General features: G+C 38.7%; 1 protein-coding gene across 1 annotated transcript in view; it reads left to right on the top strand.

The window, feature by feature from the left end:
- Dcc (DCC netrin 1 receptor) overlaps nt 1-2,612 on the top strand; it is a 1,292,183-nt gene extending 1,289,571 nt beyond the window's left edge. Inside the window, exon 29 of the mRNA XM_004623665.2 lies at nt 2,003-2,612. Within this exon, the coding sequence (XP_004623722.1) occupies nt 2,003-2,092 (90 nt within the window). The 3' untranslated portion in view covers nt 2,093-2,612. The remainder of the gene's footprint in view (nt 1-2,002) is intronic.
- The last annotated feature ends 18,411 nt before the right edge of the window (nt 2,613-21,023 follow it).

Below are 21,023 nucleotides of genomic sequence, written 5' to 3' on the forward strand. Positions count from 1 at the left end.
CATAAGTAATGATATCAAGTAGCCCATTTTTACAATAAAATTGATCTAAAGATTGATAGCAAAGGATTTAGTATTAAAAGCAGTGAGAATGCATATTAAAAGAAATACTGAAATGGAACAAATACTGTAAATCATAAATGCCCTATAAAATGTAGGAATCATAGTTATAATTTTAAATTTTCTAGGAGGCACTTTAAAGACATGATAATAAGTGAAATTTATTTTAATAAAACTTTAAATCAATATTTCTAAAATACCATCATGTGTTTAAAACTTGTCAGGAAGATAATTTGTATTGTTATTTTACATTAACTGTATGAATTCTCCTGTTTATAAGGAAACACATTTCAGTTGGAAGTAGCCACATTTTAGGTGTCTAACAGCTCTGTGTGTCCAGTAGTTTCCTTAGTATATGACGCATACTGTACTTTGAAAATGACTGACGGTACAATCATTTCACTGCATGTCTTTCCATATATACATATCTGCATGTTACATGCATGCTTTATAATAGCTTGTTAAACCAAACCGGCTACTTTGCAGCCCTGGTTAAGCACAGATTGTGTACAGTTTGGCCAAATCATTCACTGACTTGCTCTGATTTCATTACAGAGCTCATGCATTAGCACAAGGCCTTGCGAGCTTTTTCTTCAGTGGCTGGAGTGACTTCATGCCTGTCCCCTTGTTCAGATCCAATCAGTGGTATTCTGCAAACACTTACATAGCGGGATTTTATATGCATTTCTGACCATGGTACCAAGCGAAATTCCTGGATCGTGCAGAACATAAAGCAGAGCTCAGGCCTTACTGGCTCAAAAAGTTAACTGTTAGATGAACTAGCCAAAGATAACTGAAAGTATCATTTCTGTGTTTCTCAAAATGAACTGCATGTATGGAAAAGAATAAACTGAGACTTATTAAACACCACCACTGACAACATTGATTTGTCATGTACTCCCAGAGATTCATGGAGGCAAGCTTGCTATTTCCACTGACAGAGGATGAGACTAACTGAAAACACGCACACACACACACACACACACACACACGCATACAGTTATATATACTGTAATGTATGTACATATTCAAATGAACACCACAACCTCAGAGCCCTTCCCCCCATGTTTGTCCATGTAGTTGACAATCAAAATTACACGGGAATTATTTTTAAATACAAACACCTAAATCAGTATATATGCTGAACCCCAATCTCGGAGGGTGGTAACTGGGGGATCTGTGATAACTAGGAATCCTGTTACTTCTAGTGATACATGATACTAGTGACTCACAGTGAATGAGCGCTCAAGATGCTAATTCACTAAGATTTCTACCATTTAATCTCAGTTTACCTACCCAAATTTCAATAATCTCTACATTAGGGACCACACTAACCCTGCTTTGGGGTGTGAACTTTGTTTCCACTCATAAACTAAAGCCATAATTCTGAGACTTCTCAGCCAAGGCAAAGGCTATTGGGTTCCCACACAAAACACATACCTATAACATGTTAAGTAGGAATAAAAAGTCAAAGGATATAAATTCTGCTCATATCTTTAAAGGTAACCTCATCAAAAAAAAAGGAGATAATGTATTGAATAAAAATGACATGCCCAATACCACGATGGGCACGTGATATGTCACATGGATGCTCAGAATTAGACATGAAAGAGACTTCAGTAAGAGAATTTTATAAACTAGAAAAATTATGCACCAGACAAGCTCCCTGCTTTATCCAAGACCACAAGCCTAGTCACTGGTAGAATATGGCTGAAATCATGAATCATTTCCTCATCCCTGAGACAGAGTCCTAGAACAAAATAGGATCCTTCCTCTTTATCTCCTTTCTTACCTGCATCTTCATTCAGTGAATGTACTCTAGGGACAGTTCTTGTCACGACCACTGGGACTTGAGGGTACTGCTGCTACCAGCCATCACCCTTGCCTTCGTGAAATAAATACATCATTATTCAGTGCTAACTGTGTGCTCTGATTCTCTCCATAGGTGTATGAACAGGATGATCTGAGTGAACAAATGGCAAGTTTGGAAGGGCTAATGAAGCAACTCAATGCCATCACAGGCTCAGCCTTTTAACATACATTGCCGAATTGATGAAGTGAATTTTCTGGGAGCTTTGCAGCATACCAATCACCCATAAATAGCACACCTATGTCCAAGGACTGTAACCGGTGTACAGGTCACCATTAGGACCACACAGTTAAGGAAGATCCTGAAGCAGTTGAGAAGGAATAAGCATCCCTTCCTTCATAAGCATCAGGAGTCATAAATAGTGACTATGAGGTCACTACACAGAAGTGAGATGCATCTTCACGGCGAAATCAAGGCTGGAGCTGCCATAAAAGTCCTGGGTCTATGTCACTGCAGAAACCACACTGTTGTAACCAATGCCGATGTTTTCTTTCATCAAGGCCTGTTGTTTTATGTGTAGGTCTAGTCTCACAAAATGCAAGTGCATTATTTAAGCCTGTACCACACCATGGCGAATCAGTCCCAGCTTACTATTTTGTTTTCCATTTTAAAGTACAAAGCATTCATGAGAATTCCTTCATTCCATAGTGCTGAAACATTGGATGTTTGCCTGACAGCACAAAAAGTAAACAAGTAAACAAAAGACAGCAAATACTTATGTCTTAATTTAATCATTCATCTCACACAAGTGGCAGATATTAGCAGGTGGTGGTAAACTTCACCAATTTTAACAAGTATTTGTAAATCCACCCTCAGTTAACATTTATGTCTGAAGTATAGGGACATAAAAATCTGCAATGGTGGCATCCCGCCAGCAGCAGCATATTTCTAGAAAGAGGATACAATATGCAATCTTCTCAGACACACAGTAATTATGTGCTTAAGCTTATAATAGGACACTTTTCAATTTGGGAGGCTTTTATGCCATATTCACTGTGATGATATATCAAAGCTTCACTGAGGCATCTTCGGGAGTCTGGCCGGGAGACTTCCTCCCGCCCCTCCATCCTATCCCTCCCTGATTTCTCCTTGGCATCTAGCCATGGACAAAATGGCCAGCTCCACATATCACAGGGACTTCTGGCCAGTGTCCCCTGTATCCCCTTGTGGTAGTAGACTTCCTGAAAGCAGTCCCCAAGGAGGGGAAGGACCATAAAGGTAGTTTTCAAGAATACCTTCTCTTGGGTGCTGCTGCTTCCACCTGAAGCACCGTGAGTTATGCCAGGCAACAGTGATAAATGTTAACTAGCAGGTCCTGTTGCCAAGGGAACTTTCCACCCATCCCATGCCTGTGCCAGATTTTAGGAGGAGCAGAGATGTGGGTGCCACTTGATAACTCTGACACTTCATAAATTCAGTGGATACTTTACAAAGCAGTCTTAAACTGTAGGCTAGAATTTTAAACTCCTATTGCCATGTTATGTACAGCTTGTACCTAGCCGAAATTAAGAACATTTTTTGTGCACTCTTTTAGTTTCTGAATTTTCAGCTACATTTGGAGTTAATCCCTGTTTATGCAGCCAAGTCGCCAAAAGGGAGCTAGTTTGCATATTTATCAGTTAGGTGACTTGAAAACCCAATGAGAGAGTTTCAGCTGAATTATTCCTTTCAGCTCTGCCTTTGATTTCAAGCTTGAGTAGGTCATAATTTTAAAAGAGCATGGGAAGGATAGGATCTTTACAACCTAATAGCTCCTTTTATTAGGTGGGTAATTATATATGAATCCCTGAATGAAATATTTTGAGCAAAATGGCACTGTAACAGAAGTAATAATTCAGATTATTTTTTTACAGTTTTATGTCTGGAAGGAAATCTGATGTCAAAGAAAGGGCTTGTTCAAATGGTTCATTAGAAAGGCCGGTCCATTTGCAAAACTGTTCCTTCAACAAGAGTGCTTGTTCAATTTACTAAGATTTTCTGGAAGTCCTATCCAACAGCCATGTGATGTTATTCGATGGGACAGATTTCTTTTGTTCAATATCAGGGCACTTAGTGAGACAACCTTCCACTGACCTGAAATAAGATATTTCTTAACATGGCATCAGATCTTTCAGAAATAATTCATTGCTTCAAAAAAGAAAATGTCCAGTGGGCTAGCTAACTCCTCTAGTCCCTATGAAGACCCACTAAAATAGTCACAAAAGTATTCATGAACATAGCACATTTTCTGAAGCCACTTGATACTGTTGGGTCATGGTGGTGCTCAGTGACAAGTGGGCTGCCAATCTCAAATTTCAGAGATAGAGTTAGGTCAGTCTGTCCAGTAGAATCAAGAACTTGCATATTCATAAAACTATGGCCCCTTCTGGGCAAAGTCAATAATTTTCGGAAATGAATTTAAAAAAAAAAATCCATTAAAAATTTGCTATTTGTTTACAATAAGATTTATAGTTCCATCGCATGCTCTTGAAACTTTCTTCATTAAATAAATACAGTAGTTTATTTTAGCAATTGGCACAGGTAATATATCCCACTGCCATGCCTTGAATATAAAATAGGATCCATTTAAATATCCTCAGGAGACTCTAATGTTATTTATTTGATGATTTTAATATGCAACAAGTTCACCACAACTTCTGTATTACTCACTCCTTCCTCCTCCGAATAGTTCACAGGTGTGCAATTACCTTGCCCAAGTTTTCAGGTAACTTTTTAATTTTCTGGTCTCCTGATCTCTCGACAGGAATGTGTCTGTGAATACCACAAGAGTGCCTCTGCTTTGCTCCTCCTCCCAGTCCTGTTCATGGCATGCAAGGCTCTTTAAGCTCATAAATCTCTCTGGCTCCCATAGGGCAAGGCTTGACAGACACCCAGGAGCTCTGCCACAAGGACTCATTTCTCGCTGAGAAGGAAGATAAGACTTGGCAGGGCATGTTAAGGACTCTCCTTTACCGAGCTCAGCTGTCAGACAATAGCCTCCTCTTGAAAAGTTTTGTATTTGCCTTTGTATTTTATTCTGATAAGAAAGCTTTTTTCATTCCTCTATAAATTTTTGCACTTACTAAAACTCTCAAAAATGTGACACACGCCACATAATCCCAGCCTGTGGGAGTCCAAAACAAGAGGGTCACCATGAATTTAAGGTCAACTTGGGCAACTTAGTGTATTCAAGCCTACCCTGAACTGTATGACAACACCTTGTCTCAAAACAAAACATAAAATATTTAGGTGCTAAGTACTATGTTCAATGTTATTTCTTTGGCCTGGTGTTGTGGCACATGCCTGTAATCCCAGCACTCAGGAGGCTAAGACAGGAAGAGTACCATAAATTCAAGGCTAGTCTGGGCTACATGGTGAGTTCAAGGCCAGCCTAAGCAGCATAGTAAGACACTGTCTAAAAACAAACAAACAAACAAAAGAAATCAGTTAGCTTATAATGTGTACCAAATATTTTTATAATGTTCTAGCTAAAACAAATATTCCTTAGTGATTCACATTCAATAAGATAACTAAAGCTGCCTGTTTATAAAACAGACCTACAAGCATTTAAAGTATTTAAATAATACAACTTTACATTTGGATCTTCTAAATAAAATACACAATTAAACAACCTAAAAGAAATATAAGCCAAAGAGGCAAGAATTGGATTTATTTAAGCATTCTCTAAAAGATTGGATATAACATCAGTTTCTTTAAAATACGAATTATTGGAAATGAGCTGTATATTTGGCACCCTCCCTGTAACATCTACAAATGGAAAGTCACACAATATTAGAGTAGGTTCAGACAACATCCTAAATCTGTAAGGTTTAGCACTCATTGACGTTCACAAAAGAGACTGTTAAATGTACGTCTTTCCAGAAGCCATCAGAATCTGTGTTTGAAGATGGTTTCTGAAACTTAACCACCATTTAGATCCTTCTCCCACCTTTATAAAATGCTTTCAGATCATCTCCAAATGGAATGCAGTGTGTCAACCACAGCAGTGGGACTCTAATTCTAACATAAGAAAGTGGCCTCTAAAGAAGTTACCATTTAGATAAAAGTACCCAGTCCCAGACTTCTTAGGGTTTTGCAATGTCCATTTCCAATTAATGAAAAAAAGGAAAAGAAAAAATAATGTCCATGTTTTAAGTATATAAAAGGGAACAAAATCACCTGAACTTTAAAATGGATTTGCAGGAGAGACGCTCTGTCTTCCTCATCTAAGCATCGTCTACAACTGCAGCTGCCCAAAAGGACGGCTCTGAATGCTCTGTCCTGCTTGTCATCACATACAACACACTGCAGTGCCCTGATTATGGGAGAGTCCCTAGAGCAATCAGATCCCCCGGTCACATGCTTCCTTTTTTTAAAATTATATTTGAGCAACATTTTATTTTGAATTTTGTAGTTACTGATTTTCACAAATCATTTCATTTTCATAGAAAAACTTCCCATTGAAGTCCAGTGTTGAAAATCAAATTGGATACCTTAGAAAAGCATAGAGCGGTGTAGTCTGTGATACACCATGTATTATAGACAAATGTGGTATATGTACCCATGTTTCAATAGACCTTGCTGTCCAAATACCTGCTTGCAAAACGAATTGATTCTGAAAGAAAATGCCTGAAAATTTCTAGTCAGTGAGGTATAGATAGGAAACCAAATATCACGCCCATATCAACAAGAGTACTCCTACCGATCTGACCCGTCCTTTGCCACTGCGTGATAACACACTTGGCAGGCTTCCAGTTGCACTCTGAAGGATCTTTTCTCTCGTGCTCTCACTAGAGAGCCTTTGTACATTGCCATCCTATGATTTTTGTTGGTAAGAGAACAACAGCCAAACTGTACAAGATGTCATGAACACAGAGACATGGGCCGAGGGATCTCACTGTGTGCTGAACGTGTATTTTCAGAGGCAAGAAAGAGAAATGTTGGAGAGGAGGAGAAATGCTGTTTTTTATTATTGTAGGGTAAACCTGGCAATTCTGAACTTTGAGAATCGCCAGCTTGTTTGGGGGAAGGGTGGGTGGGGATGGGGTGTACTTTTTATAAGTAATATTTAATTTATTATTTAGAGTGGCTTCTTTTTGGATAATTTATGATAAAAAGGGAGAGCTGGTTGGGTTCTAGGTTTGGCTGTTAAAGCTGCAGTGTTCCGTATGTCAGAGGGACTGCTTTGGAAATGAACTGCCCATCGCTGAGTGAGAGGATACGTCCAGGCCAGGCAAAGCCTTCACTGAAGTCTTATCGTCAATGCCTTCTCCCTTTCCAGGGCTGTTCAAAACTGGTAACACCAAACCTAAAATAATTCTGATGGCAGAATTAGCAGACCAGTGCTAGTCATCCTCTAAGGGCTTTGCAATTCAAACAAATTGTTAGTGTGATAGTAGTAAGTGTATTTGGTAGAAGTGGGTATACTACAGCTTTAACTAGCCTTAGTGGAAAGAGAAATTTTTTGTTGTTGCAAAACACCTTTTTAAAAAAGGTATTTTGGGCCTACAAAGAGTTTCTTTAAATTGTCAGACTCTAGCATTGTTAACCAAATTAGACTAGTGATTGCAATATTTAAGTGTAAAATCTTGTTCTATGAGAAAGGAAACTTGCTTACAGTTTAAAACAATGACTGTTTCTACACATGATCTTGTATACTACTACATGAAGAAAAAGGGGTTTTGTAATCGCCGTAGAACAGTCTCATATTCATTTTTTATAGAAATGTTATTCCGATGGTGCATTTTTTGTTTAATAAAGTTTTGATACAAAGTTCTCTCTCCATTTATTTATGAATGGCTGACAGCACGTGCAGCCGACCAGCCCCGTATGCAGCCGGTCTGCACCCAGCCTGTGGACACATGCTTTTTATTAAGATCCATGTGAGAAGCTGTCAGTGCTCCACTGTATCCCTCTGGATCCTTTTCCATCTCTCGTGCAGTGCTTGTGTGCTTTCAGTCCCAGCAATCAATACCCAAACTTTTTCACTGGACAATAGCTCTGCATGCCTCACAGTGGACCTGGAAATGCCTGTCCTTCCTAATCAAGAGCAGATGAATAGCCCAGCCCCTTTCTTCAGATAAAGGCATCTGACAAGCGACCTGCCTCATCTCCTGAATTCCCTAACAGGGCTGGACCAAAAGGACTCTGTGCAATACACAATATTGCAGCTGTGACAGCTGTGACACTGTACCCTTGCTTGGCTCACCTTCGTGCTCCCAATCATTTCAGAGTTATTTCACTCAATTCAGACTGAAATCATGTATTGGCAAAGTGCACCTCTGCTAGCAGTCCTCATGTCACCCGATGACCTTGGATAATGCTGGATGCTAACTGTTGACATAGCTGGTTGTTGGTCACTGCTGCTGCTGCCAGCCACTGCAGGCCAGAGTCAGCATAGGATCACGGCCAGGTGCTGGTCTCTGCTGCTGGTCTTCTTTAGCTTCACTGCCTCATTGGCTTCTGCACCTTTTGAGCGACAATGGCGTCTTACATTTTTTTGTTCTTTTCAGACCACAGCTTTGTCTACACTTCTCAGGACAAGTACTACGAAAAGATAAATCAAGAGCAGGTTTATGCCACCAGCAACACTAGTCTTTATTTTAACAGAACATGTGCTGCAGCATAGCATGGTCAATACCCTGGAGGAGGCTGTCCTAGACTCACCTAAGGAGCATATGCAAAGTGCTGCCTGTTCAGCAGCTTAAGGCTGTCATTGTTCCCAGTGCAGGCCCACAATTGATTCAAATCTGAGCCTGTTTATTCATCCAAGTACAGGACTGCGATAGGTCCAAATATGTACAAGGCTCCAGGACAGCCACATTGTCACATGGGGACTCAGTGAATGGTGAAGTGAGGTGAGATGTGTGATTGACATCTGTCATGTCTCTGGAGGGGAAAAAATGACAGACTGAAACCAGGGTATATTCTGTGCTCACCAAAGCTAGTTGGGATTTGGGAGGTTGGGATTTTAACAATGGACCCCGATCTATCCTTCCCTGATCTTTGCCATGTTAAAATACCCACCACCTTTCCAAAGAGGTGGCAGCAGCTGACGTTTGTGGGAGCCCCTGAGGGCCACGCTGGCTTACAGTGCACCTGCACTCTTGTCGGAATGGCCTGGAGCAGAGTGGGTTGCTAAACAACTAGGGAGGCTATTGAGCAAAGTTTTCCCGGTCCACTTGGGGGATGGGAAAGGGACAATGAAGGGAAGTGGGAGGAGGTAGAGGGTAGCCTCCTGCCAGCTCAGTGAGGTGGTAGAAGAGGACCAGGCCTTTGTCTGTCTCATGGCATTTGCTTTCATCCTGCTTCCTTCCCATCTTGTGGTTTAAGCTTGGAACAACTGGTGAAAAATAGCACATCTATCATAGGCTAAGTTTTGTGGGGTTTTTTTGTTTTTTTGTTTGTTTGTTTTATTTTTTCTGGAGCATTCACTCAAGGCAGCATTCTTCTGTCTTTATACCCATTTCAAAACACCACCACTTGATCAATGAGAAACTCTCTCCATCTTACAGGTACGCCAGTCTGATAGGGTCAACAGAAGAACATAAAGACTAATGTGTGTTGGGCAATATATAGTACCTAGAAGTCTTGAAAGATTCAGTTGGATATGTAATCTGGTTTGTTTGTTTTCCATTTTTAGATGTATTTGGTACAGGATCTCACTATGCAGCTCCGACTCGTAGTGTTAGTCCTGTTCTCAGCCTCCATAGAACTGGGATTATAGGTATACGCTACTGTCTAGACTCTCTGGCTGGCTCAGCCCACTCTGGAAGTGGGGCTGGCATGGATTGTGGTGCTGAGATCAAACCACAGAGCCTGCACTTGCTTAAGCAGATGCTTACTCCACTGAGCTATCTCACCAGCCCTGTTTTTGGAAGTCTTAACTGATATAATTGCTCTGGAAAAACAATATGGCAGTTCCTAAAAATTAAACAGAGATTATCATGTGATCATGTAATTCTACTTCTGGGTATATGCCCAAAAGAATTCAAGGCAGAGACTCAAACATGTATTTGGACACCTATGCTTAAAGGAACACAATTCACAATAGCTAAATGTCCACAGACAAAATATGTAAACACAATGCAGTAGTCATACAATAGAATTTTTTTTTTTTGAGACAAGTCTTGCTGTACTCCAGGCTGGTCTCAAACTCACAGCAATCCTCCGGCCTCAGGTTCCCTAGTGCCAGAATTACAGGTGTCTGCCTCCACACCCAGCCAATCCAGTGGAACATTATTTAGCACTGCAAATTTTAAGAAAAATTTCATATGCTAGAACATAGGTAAAACTTGAATATTTATGTTTTGTAAGATAAATGAGTCAAAAACCAAATACTGTACGATCCTATTTGTGTGATGTATCTGGGCAGGATCCTAGGGTCAGACAGTGAAGTGCTGGTTGCCGCAGGCTGGAGGTAGGAGGGAGAGCACCATAGTTGCTCACTAGGTACATAGCTTTTGTTTTGGATGATGAGAAGAGTTCTGGACATGCATGTGGTTGATGGTAGCACACAAATGTAAATGCACTTACTGCTACGAAACTGTGCACTTTAAATGGTTGAAATGGTCAATTTCATATGATATATTCTATAATTTTTATAAATCTCAAGGATATTCCAGAGCCATCTTTTGTAAATACTAATTTTGACTTTAACTCCTAAAACTTAATATGTAACCACAAACATTAAAGAGGATTAATATACGAGAATAAGAAGCAACGCATAAGTCAAGCTATTTTATCTCAGATACATCCTGTACCACCAAATGTAATCATGTCTCACAAAAGGTTGTTAGTGATACTTATCTCCACAGGGAACTGGTTATTTGAAGAAAAATTAGACTTCTGGTCTCGGGTCTAGACAGAATAAAGTTAAGAAATACATGATTCTCATTCTCTGCTGCAGATATTTTTATGGGAAAATTTGGAGTTTTCTAAGAATAAAACACCTAAAACATTCTATGCATTATTTTAGAATATATTAATAGTTATAGAACTAGAAAAGATTGGCACTGCCTGTCATCAATTGAAATGTTTTTCATTGATACTTATTTATATCATTTATTTTGACAAGTTTGAGATATTTATCTGGAATACTTAAACATTCTCTCTGATCTCTTTCCTATTTTATATCTTCCCAGGCTTTTCCTGTTGTTATTATTTAAACATCTTTCTACCTTCTCAGGTTTGCTGTCTGCGATGCTGCTTCTCCTTTTTCTAAAGTTAAATCTATCTTTTACTGCCTCCTATAATGATTTTAATTTTCTATTCTATTTTTAATGTCTACACCATTTTTCTTTTTCTACCACATCTTGTTCATTTATCACTGACATTTCTTACCCTCTTGGTATTCATTATATTTTAATTATATTTCATAGAGTTGATATCTTTATAAATATAAAACATTCCAAGTTATTTTCCAGGAAAGAACCTCTTTCTGGTTATGTAAAATCATTTCCTATCAGCCAGCTAGTTCTCGTGGTCTTATTAGCTTTCGTTTGAAGCAACTTTTAGTCTGTTAACTTACTCTCCAGTGAAGGAAAATCTATTTGAATCAATGTGGGCTAAGCCCTGCACCTTTGAGTCGTGCTCGGACCCCTCCCACCATAGTCTGTGCTGTGAGTCCCTTCTGGGGGCAGCTACACAGCCGGCTCTGGACACAGATCTCAGCCGCGTTTCCGCCGTCTCCCCGCTGTCATCCAGCGAGGGCGTTTTCTCTTGCTCCCCGGAGCTTTCTGAGTCATGGTGGTGTGAGAAGCATAAAAACTGAGAAACACAAAAAGGCCGGGTCTCCTCACTCTTCCTTCTCTGCTTACAACACGATAAAGATGGAAACGCACCCGAGATCATGGGTGCCCTGTGCGGTCTTTCTGGCCAGTACTGCCCCAGCGCTTACAGTCACGGCTTGAACCCGGTAGCGGCGGAAGCCCGGAGGCGGGAGAGTGATGCTGCCCTGGTGTGCCCGGCGGCTGGGCAGGAAGCCTCCAGTCTTTGATTGGTAGAAAATTTGCACTTGTGAACCAAAGATAATTCTGCACAAGATTACTGACACTCTGCTGAGAGTGGCCGGTCTACTGGGCCTTTTAAAACATTTATTGACTTTATAGTTAGTAGAAAAGCCGCAGAAACCTTGCTGGATTCCATACAAAGACCCAGCTTTTTAGCAATGGTTGCTTTTTTTCCTTTCTCTCCTTTTAGCATAGTTAAAAATACCTATAGGTATTTTTATTGGCAGTAGGGGTAGATTTTGCAAGGGGCAACTTTTTAGAAGACATTGTAATTATATAATCCTAGACACTTAAAAACACCTGTGTTTTGTCCTAGCTTTTGTTTTCCTAAGCCAAAGCTTATTTTTTTTTACTTACTGATTTATTATTTATTTATTTATTTATTTATTTTCTTATTGGCGGAACCAGGGATTGAACTCAGGCCCTTGTGCTTGCCAGGGAAGCGCTTATTCCACTGAGCCATCTCCCTGGCCCTATTTTTTATATTGTAGTATTTTTGTTTCATTTGTAACTTACCTCCCTCACTGTCTTTAACCTTAAAAATTCATAATTTGATACAATGAATAGGAAGGCAGTTATTCCTGAGATAATCCAAATGTTCTCATTAGCAGTTCAAAGGATTTCTTGAAATAAATAACAGAAGCAATTTCTCCAAGAATCCTTTCAGGTTTTAATTAACATTATTCTTTATAAATTAATGACAGTCCTTTAATTTTCCTGTCTTTGTTAATATCTACTCTAATTCTTTATGCAAGTTTGACAAAACACCCTTTAGTTGAACAATTTTTCTCCTCCTTAATATTTAAGGATTCAATTGTTGTACTTTTTATTTGAGTCAGTGGTAGATTTCCTAAGATACTTTTCTTTTTTTCTTTTTATTCAAGCTATAATTTTTCTTTGATGTGAAGCTATCTTAACAGAGGTAGAATTTGAAATTGGTAGTTCTGACTCATTTGACGTTAATTATTTCTATTTCCTCCTTAAATAATATATTTCAAAAAAATTAACTATAACATTAACTTCATAGAGATGTTGTAGACTTAAATTTAAATTAAACAATGTATATAAAGCTCTGATACAATTTCTGGTTCTTGGAAAAATCTTTAATGAACAGTTTGTGTACTCAATCTTTGTCTTTATAAATCTTTCTAGACATTTAAAAATAATGCACACAAGAATTTAGTAAAATTTTGTCTTGTGTGTAACTTTATAGGAATAATTATCAGAACATGAACAGATAAAGAAAGTAGACTTAAAGAGGATGATTTCATTAAAAAATCATTTTACTGACCAGCCAAATAGCTCAGCAGATTAAAGTGCCTGCTTAGGCAGTTGGAGGGGGTCAGAGATTCAATCCCCGGCCTGCTCTGCCAGTCCCACCTCCGGGGCACACTGAGATGGCAATTGAGACTGGGTGTGGTGGCAAGTGCCCATATTCCCAGCGCTTGTGAGGCTGAAAAAAGGGAATCACCTCATGTCCAATCTATATAGAGAGAACCTGTAGACCCTATAGACCCTTACTGAAATACAAAAAAAAAAAAATTTACTTTTTAAAAATAACTAGTATTTCTGTAATTCTTTTTATTAACTGATAAGAAACAATGCTAAAGGTATTGATGAACTAAAGGATAAACCTCACATTTTTTTACATTTACACTACGTATGTATGTAGGTAATCTGTACACACCCACCCACACACATACACACAACTGTAGTTCAAATCAAATTCAATACAGACAGGTAAAAACAAAATTCTTTTAGAGTACAAATTGTAGTTCATAAAAGTCTCTCAGGGAAAGTAGTATTTGAGCTTTAAATAATAAATAAGACTGAGATCTTTAGAGATGAAAAAGACAATTCAGATAAAAGTAGTTACGTGAGCAAAATGATCAAATGTTAGAATTTATGGGAGATGTATTGCAACTTGTACATATTTCAGGGTGTTTTTAAAGAAATACACTCTTTGTGGAAAAAAGTGAGAAGTACATTGGCAAAACCAATGGTGATTATGTAGCAGTCATCCAAAATATTTAATTCAATTATGATGGTAGTAAGTAACCATTTAGTGTGGATGTTTTATCCTCGAATACATAGTACCTGTGCAGACCTACTATGTATCAGTGGTGGGGCTGGCACTGAAACATCACAGCAAGCTCTATATCTGGGATCCCTGTCTTTATAATTTACTGGTAGAGATAAAAGAGGAACAGAGCAGCACAGTAATTAAAATTGTAATGACTTCTATGAATTAAAATTGTGATAGAGAAATATTTTCCTCACAAGTATTATGCATCATTACTAATGGAAAATGTAGTCACTTAATTTAGAATGGAAAGACATCTTCATACTAGTAATGTTTAAACTGAAACCAGAGACATAAAGGAATCACTCATATAGATATTCAGAGACATAGATGATTGTTACAGGTAACACAATACATATGTGCCCCTGTAAAGAAATAATTCGGCTTATCAGAGCAATCAACCATGGCCAGCACAGCTGCGCCTCATGGAAGGAGGGCAAAAAATGGAAAGAGAGGCCGAGGAGTAGGAACTGTGCTACGTTCTACTTCACCTTGCCATGGATTCCACTGTCAATGTACCAAACAAAATGGGAGCCTCGTTAGGGCACAGAGAGAGTTGGCACTTAACTTAGGGTTCATTCTACCTCCAATATACAGAAGCACATAGCATTTGCTATAGCCTCCAGTTGCTCTCATCTCTATCATAAATTTGAATACTTCTTCAGTAGTGAGATAAACCTCAATCTCACCAATGAAAGGTACCTTGAATTATTTTCATATTTTACATGGCTTCTGTCTGTTTAATAGTCTCTTTTTCGTAATAAAATAATGAAATGCAAAATTGAAATTTTTTCATTGCAAAGGCCAACCGGTTTGTTGTTGGACCTTGTCAGTGTCGCTTCTGGGGAAGTATACGTGTTCCCATAACATACTTATCCACAGATAGATCCTCTCTGCATCCGATAATTTGCTGCTATTCTTCTGACTGGGAATTCCGTGGGCTGTTAGGGCTAAGCTTTATATCTGGGGCTCTACGACCTCTCCTCTCAGCATATCCAGGCTATGCAGTCTCTCAGCACCATCTGATTTCTTTCTGCCACCATTAAACCTGTCCTTCACCTCTGTCTTCCACCTAAGCCCATCTATGTTCTCTATTATACAGCTTTTGTCTGCAGTTTACCTCTGCCTCTTCCATTATGATCGCATAGCAGTCCCAGTGGCTCGCGGCTCAGTCTCCCACGTGCCCAGATGAAAACGTGCTGGGCCAACTGGATTCCTTACCTGTCGTCTGCAGGCGCTACTGTTAGTGTGCTCTCTGCCCGGCAGGCTGGCCCCATTTTCCTCTGCACCAGAGGCTAACCCTGTGAGATGTTCCTTACCAAGAATTCTGTGGGATACAGTGAACATGTGCCCTGTGCTTTTGGTTTTCTTATGTACCTGCTTAAAACTTCTATCAAATCTTTGCTCCCTTCCCTAGTATTTCATCACATAATGAGGTAGGTGTTAGGACCCTCAGAACTGAGCCCTTCATATGTTCTCATCCTGTCATATCCCTGCCCTCTGACATACCACAGAGGGCATTGCCCAGGCTGGGCTTGAATTTATGCCCAAGAGAAGCGTTCTGCTCCCTTTTCAACTCAAGTGGATGTTATTGTAAATCTCCACTTTGCACATATTACATCAGTCTCCTCTTTTCCCATGGGGCATTAAAACCATTGAGTCAATGATTATAAAGCCAGGGAACATCAAAACTTAAAGATATTATATTTTTATTCATATAATATTTATAAAAATATATTCCAAATCAATTTACATGTGTGTGTTTGTGTCTGTATGAAAATTGAATCTGGACCCCGGTTCCACCAAAAAAATAAATAAATAAAAATATAAAAATATAAATAAAATTGAATCTGGAGCCAGATGTGATAGCACCTGCCTTTATTTATTTATTTTGTTGTTTTGATTTTCAGCTTACCCAGGGCTATTTATTTTATTTTTTAATTTTAAAAGAGAGTACAAAGTAATGTTAAAATAGAAAAACTACAAGTGATGCATAATTTCGCTAAACAGAATAATATGAATTACACTGTATTTTTTGCATTGTGTAATGTTGTCATTAAATTAGTTGCGTATATTACCAGATATATCCATGCAATATTGGAAGAAGAAAGAAAAATATGCAAGCAAGAGAGAAAAAGAAAAAGAATTGAAAACAGAAGATGAAATAAATTCATGATTAACACTTCATTTCCATAGACCAGCAGAAATGCACAGTACAGTTGTCCAAACCATCCTACTTACATACATAGATATATATCTTTCTCCCACTTCTCCTATACTTCACCTCAACTCAGTAACTGCTGAATTTTGAACAGGTTCATTCAATGTTTGCACATGCAGATTTGATTTACTTCATTTAAGTTATATCCATTTACTGCCTAAAGCCTCAAATTTATCATTTTTTATAGCTGAATAATACTCCATTTTGTAAAAATAGCACATGTTAATCTCAGCACACTGGAAAATGGTGGCAGGAGGATCATAAATTCAAGTTCATTCTGGGAAATTTAGTGAAAACCTATCTGAAAAATTTGAAAAATAACAGTATTTTTTAAATGGCTGTACATGTAGCTCAGAGAAAACCCTTGGATTCAATCAGTACAACAAAAATAAGTAAAATTACAAATCTGACTATTTTATATAGAAATGAGGTCCAAGGGGGGGGGAGACAAAATGAAAGCTATAGGAAATGTGTGATAGTCAATCCAATCGTGGTGAAGAGATGGAAATAAAGTGAGTAAGTTTAAAGTGTTGCTGTAGAGATAGAAACAAACTTATACTCAGATTGGACAGATGTGAGTTTTGATGAGCAGGTTTTCAATTGGCAGTAACAAGTTCGGCAATGCAGTAGGGTGGAAGAGAATCAGGACTGGCTGTGGGTGGGGAAGGAGTATGATCTTTAAAGAGGCCCATGTGCTAGCCAAGGTCTGGCATCAGAATGCAGTTTAATATCGGAATCTAGACTGCACAAGATCTAGACTGGAGACATAAAGTTAACAGCGCCAGCATGCAGACGGCATCAAGTCAGGAGAGAGGGTGAGAATGGAAACTGAGTTCTGACAGAGATCAGAACGCAGACTAGTGGGTAGAGAACAAGCCATAAGAGCAAGCTTGGAAAAGTTAACCTGCTGCAGAAAAACAGGTAGAGTTACTTACAATAGGGAAAATAATAAAACATTTAGATTGCAGAGGAAGAGTGATAGGAAAGGACGGAGTGCTCCACAGTGTCCTAAGGATGGCGCGAGCTGGCGCACATCCCTCTACAGGCAGCTGAGGCAGGAGAATCATCATTGGAGCCCAGCCTGGAGAGCTCAGTGACTTAGGAAGACCTTATATCAAAATTTTTAAAAAAAGATCTAGGAATATAGCTTAGTGCAAAGGCAGTGGGTATAATCCTTATTACGGCAAAAAATAAAATAAATACAATAAAGTAAATTTTTATTTTTATTTATTTATTTTTTTAACAAAGTAAATTTTCGAAAAGGTAGTCAGATGCCAGGTAGAATAAGTATAAAAATAACTGGTTGTACTTGTCAGTGTTACAATCATTGATAGCATGGCCAGGCCCCAGAGTTTTGTGCTTCATGACCTAATGTAGTAGTGCATTAGTGGATCATAGAGTAATAGTACCTATTTTACTCTCCAAAGTGTAGTCACTTGAATGCAATGTGTATTCATAATATTTATTGGTAACTAAAGCAATGTAAAGGTTTTAGGTGTACCTCAGGTTAAAACAGTAAAACATGGAGTGAGAGATTAATAAATAACTATAGTGCGTATTTCCTTCATATTCAAGGAAATGTGGAAGCACATAAAAGTGAACACAAGAGTAACTATCTCCGGGACTGGGGAGACAGCTCAGTAGAATAAGCACTTGCCTGGCAAGCACAGGGTCCTGAGTTCAATCCCCGGTACTGGAAAGAATAAAAAAAAGAAGAATTGTCTCCTATATGTTTTGAAAATGAACTTTAAAATTATTTGTAATGATAGTTTTGGCAACCAGGGAAATTTCAAAGTCAAATTAATCTATTCCATAAATGTTCAGACCAAATAGCAAAGTCATTTAACAAAATGTCTTCAAGTTGGGCAAAGTCATCAACCATGCCAGGCAGGGTTGTGTGGAAGTGAAAGGTACCCTACCTAGAAGAGATCCTGGCGCTCTCCAGGACTAAAAGGACAATGACAATCTGCAGCTTTATTCTGAAGAGCAGGGAAGCAGAGGCCAAGCATAACAGGCTGGATGTTGGCTTGCAAAGACAGAAGATTCTAATGCAGGGAATCTGCACATTTTACCTTATAAAGAATGGAAAACCTTTGCTAGTGGGTTAGGTTATGGGTTTTGAGATGGGTTATCTTGGATTATCTGTGGGCTCTAGCTATTATCACAGCTCTTTTATAAGAGAAAAATGGGAGATGGCACACAGTTACAGAGGAGGAGTGATGTAGCCACAAGCCAAGGAAACATTGTCAGCCTCCAGAAGTTGGCAAATGCAAGGAAAAGATTATCCCTCTAGACCTCATGAGGGAGCATAGCCCTGTTCACTTCTTGATTTCAGCTCAGATTTTAGACTCTGGCTTCCAGAATTGTGAAAGAATAATTGTCTGTTTTCTTAAGAAACCTAATTAATTAGTTAATTAGGTACAGGGTCTCACTATGCAGCTCAGACTTGTAGAGATCTTCCCCATTGCTGGGATTACAGGTGTGCACTACCATGCCCGGTCTCAGTGGCTGGCTCAGTGCACCTGGGGGTAGGGCTGGCATGGTATGTGATGCAGGGCATCAAACCCAGGTCCCTGCATTTGCCTAAGCAGGCACTATTCTGCTGAGTTTTCTTGACTGCCATAAGATGCCAAATTTAATTTTTATAAGTGTAATTATAGTATAGCAGGCAAACACATACACCAGGACCAAAGACAGCTCAGTCCACATAGGACCATAAAATGCAATGAAATGCAATGAAAGGAAAGAATAAGCCAAATCCAAAAATGTTTATAGGGGGCCGGGAAGATGGCTCAGTGGAATAAGTGCTTCTTTGGCAAGCGCAAGGGCCTGAGTTCAATCCCCAGTTCCACCAAATAAACAAACAAACAAATAAATAAATAAAATTCAGATTATGTGTTCAGAACACTTTTAAAAAATGTTTATAGGAGGTGACTCCTAAAAATTAGAGGAAGATGGAATCTTGAGTTTCATTGCTAGTGTAAAGACAAGTTTGGGGTCAAGGGTCTAAAAGTGGAGGGGATAGGCAGGAGTCTTTGCCTGGTGTCTAGAATACCAGATCACAACTGTAGTGCGGTTTTATGGACCATGTAAGTTTTACAACTGAACAGATGAATTGGGAAAGATGAAAGGATCCCAGTTAGAAAAAGAAATAAACTTAGAGGTGCTACCTTCTATTCAGATGACCTAATTCTCTCTCTCTCTCTCTCTCTCTCTCTCTCTCTCTCTGTTTTTAACTGAACCAAGGTCTTTGACATGCTAGGCAAGGTCATGCTACGCAAGTTCTCTACTACTGGGATACATCCTCTGCCCTTTTTATATTTTGTTTTGAGATAAGGTCTGGCTGAGTTTCCCAGACTAGCCTCAAGATTTTGATTTTCCAGCCTCAGGTTCCCACATAAGGGGTTACAGGCATAGGCTAGCATGTCTGTGTGGGTGTTTGTTTTCTTTCTTTCTGTAACACAAAGGCAACAATCTCTTGTTGTATACCTCACATATTTCTTAGATGAGTCAAATCAGATATGATGACACTTTATAATTTGCAAAGTAATAGTGGCATTGTCCACACTGGTATCAGGAAATTATGTCCTGCATAACTTGTAAGTTTTAAAGTATAGGAAAGAAGAGCCAGGAAGATAGCTCAGTAGAATAAGTTCTTGCCTGGTAAGCACAGGGTCCTGAGTTCAATCCCATGTACCTCAAAAAAAATTATAGGAAAGAAGAGTGAGGATTCTATAAGCAATTCCATACCTAGGGAAGACTCAAGGCCTTCCCTAAGGTTTCTGTGATCTTCCAAATGGTAAGGGATTGTCAGCTCAGTCTTGTTTCTGGACTAATAGTGTCTGTCAAGTAACTCATTGGCTCAAATATTTCCTCAATAAAAATGAACCCATGAAATAAAAAGAAGCATAAGAAGTAGACTTTACTTGAGATTGGATTGAAATGAAAAGGAAAAACAGAGCCTATGAGGGTTTTACACTAATTGTGGAAATGCAAACATTCACACTTAAAAATGACCTGGAGTCACTTTGTCAGAAGGAAAATTCCACAGACCTGAAACTACGTAGCCCCTGCCCATACAGCACCTCAAACAACTCTGTTTTTCACCTGTTTACTGTGTCTCTATGCTATGCTAAGCTATGCTATACTATTCCTTTCAAGACTATAGCAAAAAAGAAAAAGAAGAAAGAAACTTCTGCTATTCTTTCTTTCAGTGAGGCATCGCTGTTTCTTTTATTATTTGGCTGAGGAATGAGATAAGATTTTAGACACTTCATTCTTAACTCAATTTTTTATTAGTTTTCTTTCTTGCTAAACATCATTTTCTCTATGGAAGGCACGTATTTCGAGATGCCATGATGATATCACTCACTGGCTACATGGTAATATTAAATGAAAATTTTACCCCATAATTGATAGTAGTACATTTTTATGGTACATCATGAGTACACTCATTTTGGGTGTTTGGTAAAAGTCACATTTTAATTATTTTATGTCCATTTCCTTTCCCCAGTCCTCCCTCCCAACTTCTCTAAGTCCTCTTCAAAATTTCAAAGGTTCTATTTGTCTCCTATTATCTGTCTTTAATTATTTTGTAATTTGGGTTGCCCACATAAAAGAAACCATGTATTTAATCTGGTGTATCTGATTTATTTGATTTGCATTATGTATTTGAAACACATCTGTTTCTCTACAAATGATTCAAATATGTCCTTTGTGCTTGATTAAGACTCCATTATGTATAAGTAGCTCATTTTCTTTATCCACTAAAGTTGATGGATACATAGGCCATTCCTAAGATTT

Source organism: Octodon degus, unplaced genomic scaffold (assembly GCF_000260255.1).
Source record: "Octodon degus isolate 3935 unplaced genomic scaffold, OctDeg1.0 scaffold00003, whole genome shotgun sequence".
Taxonomy (NCBI): Eukaryota; Metazoa; Chordata; class Mammalia; order Rodentia; family Octodontidae; genus Octodon; species Octodon degus.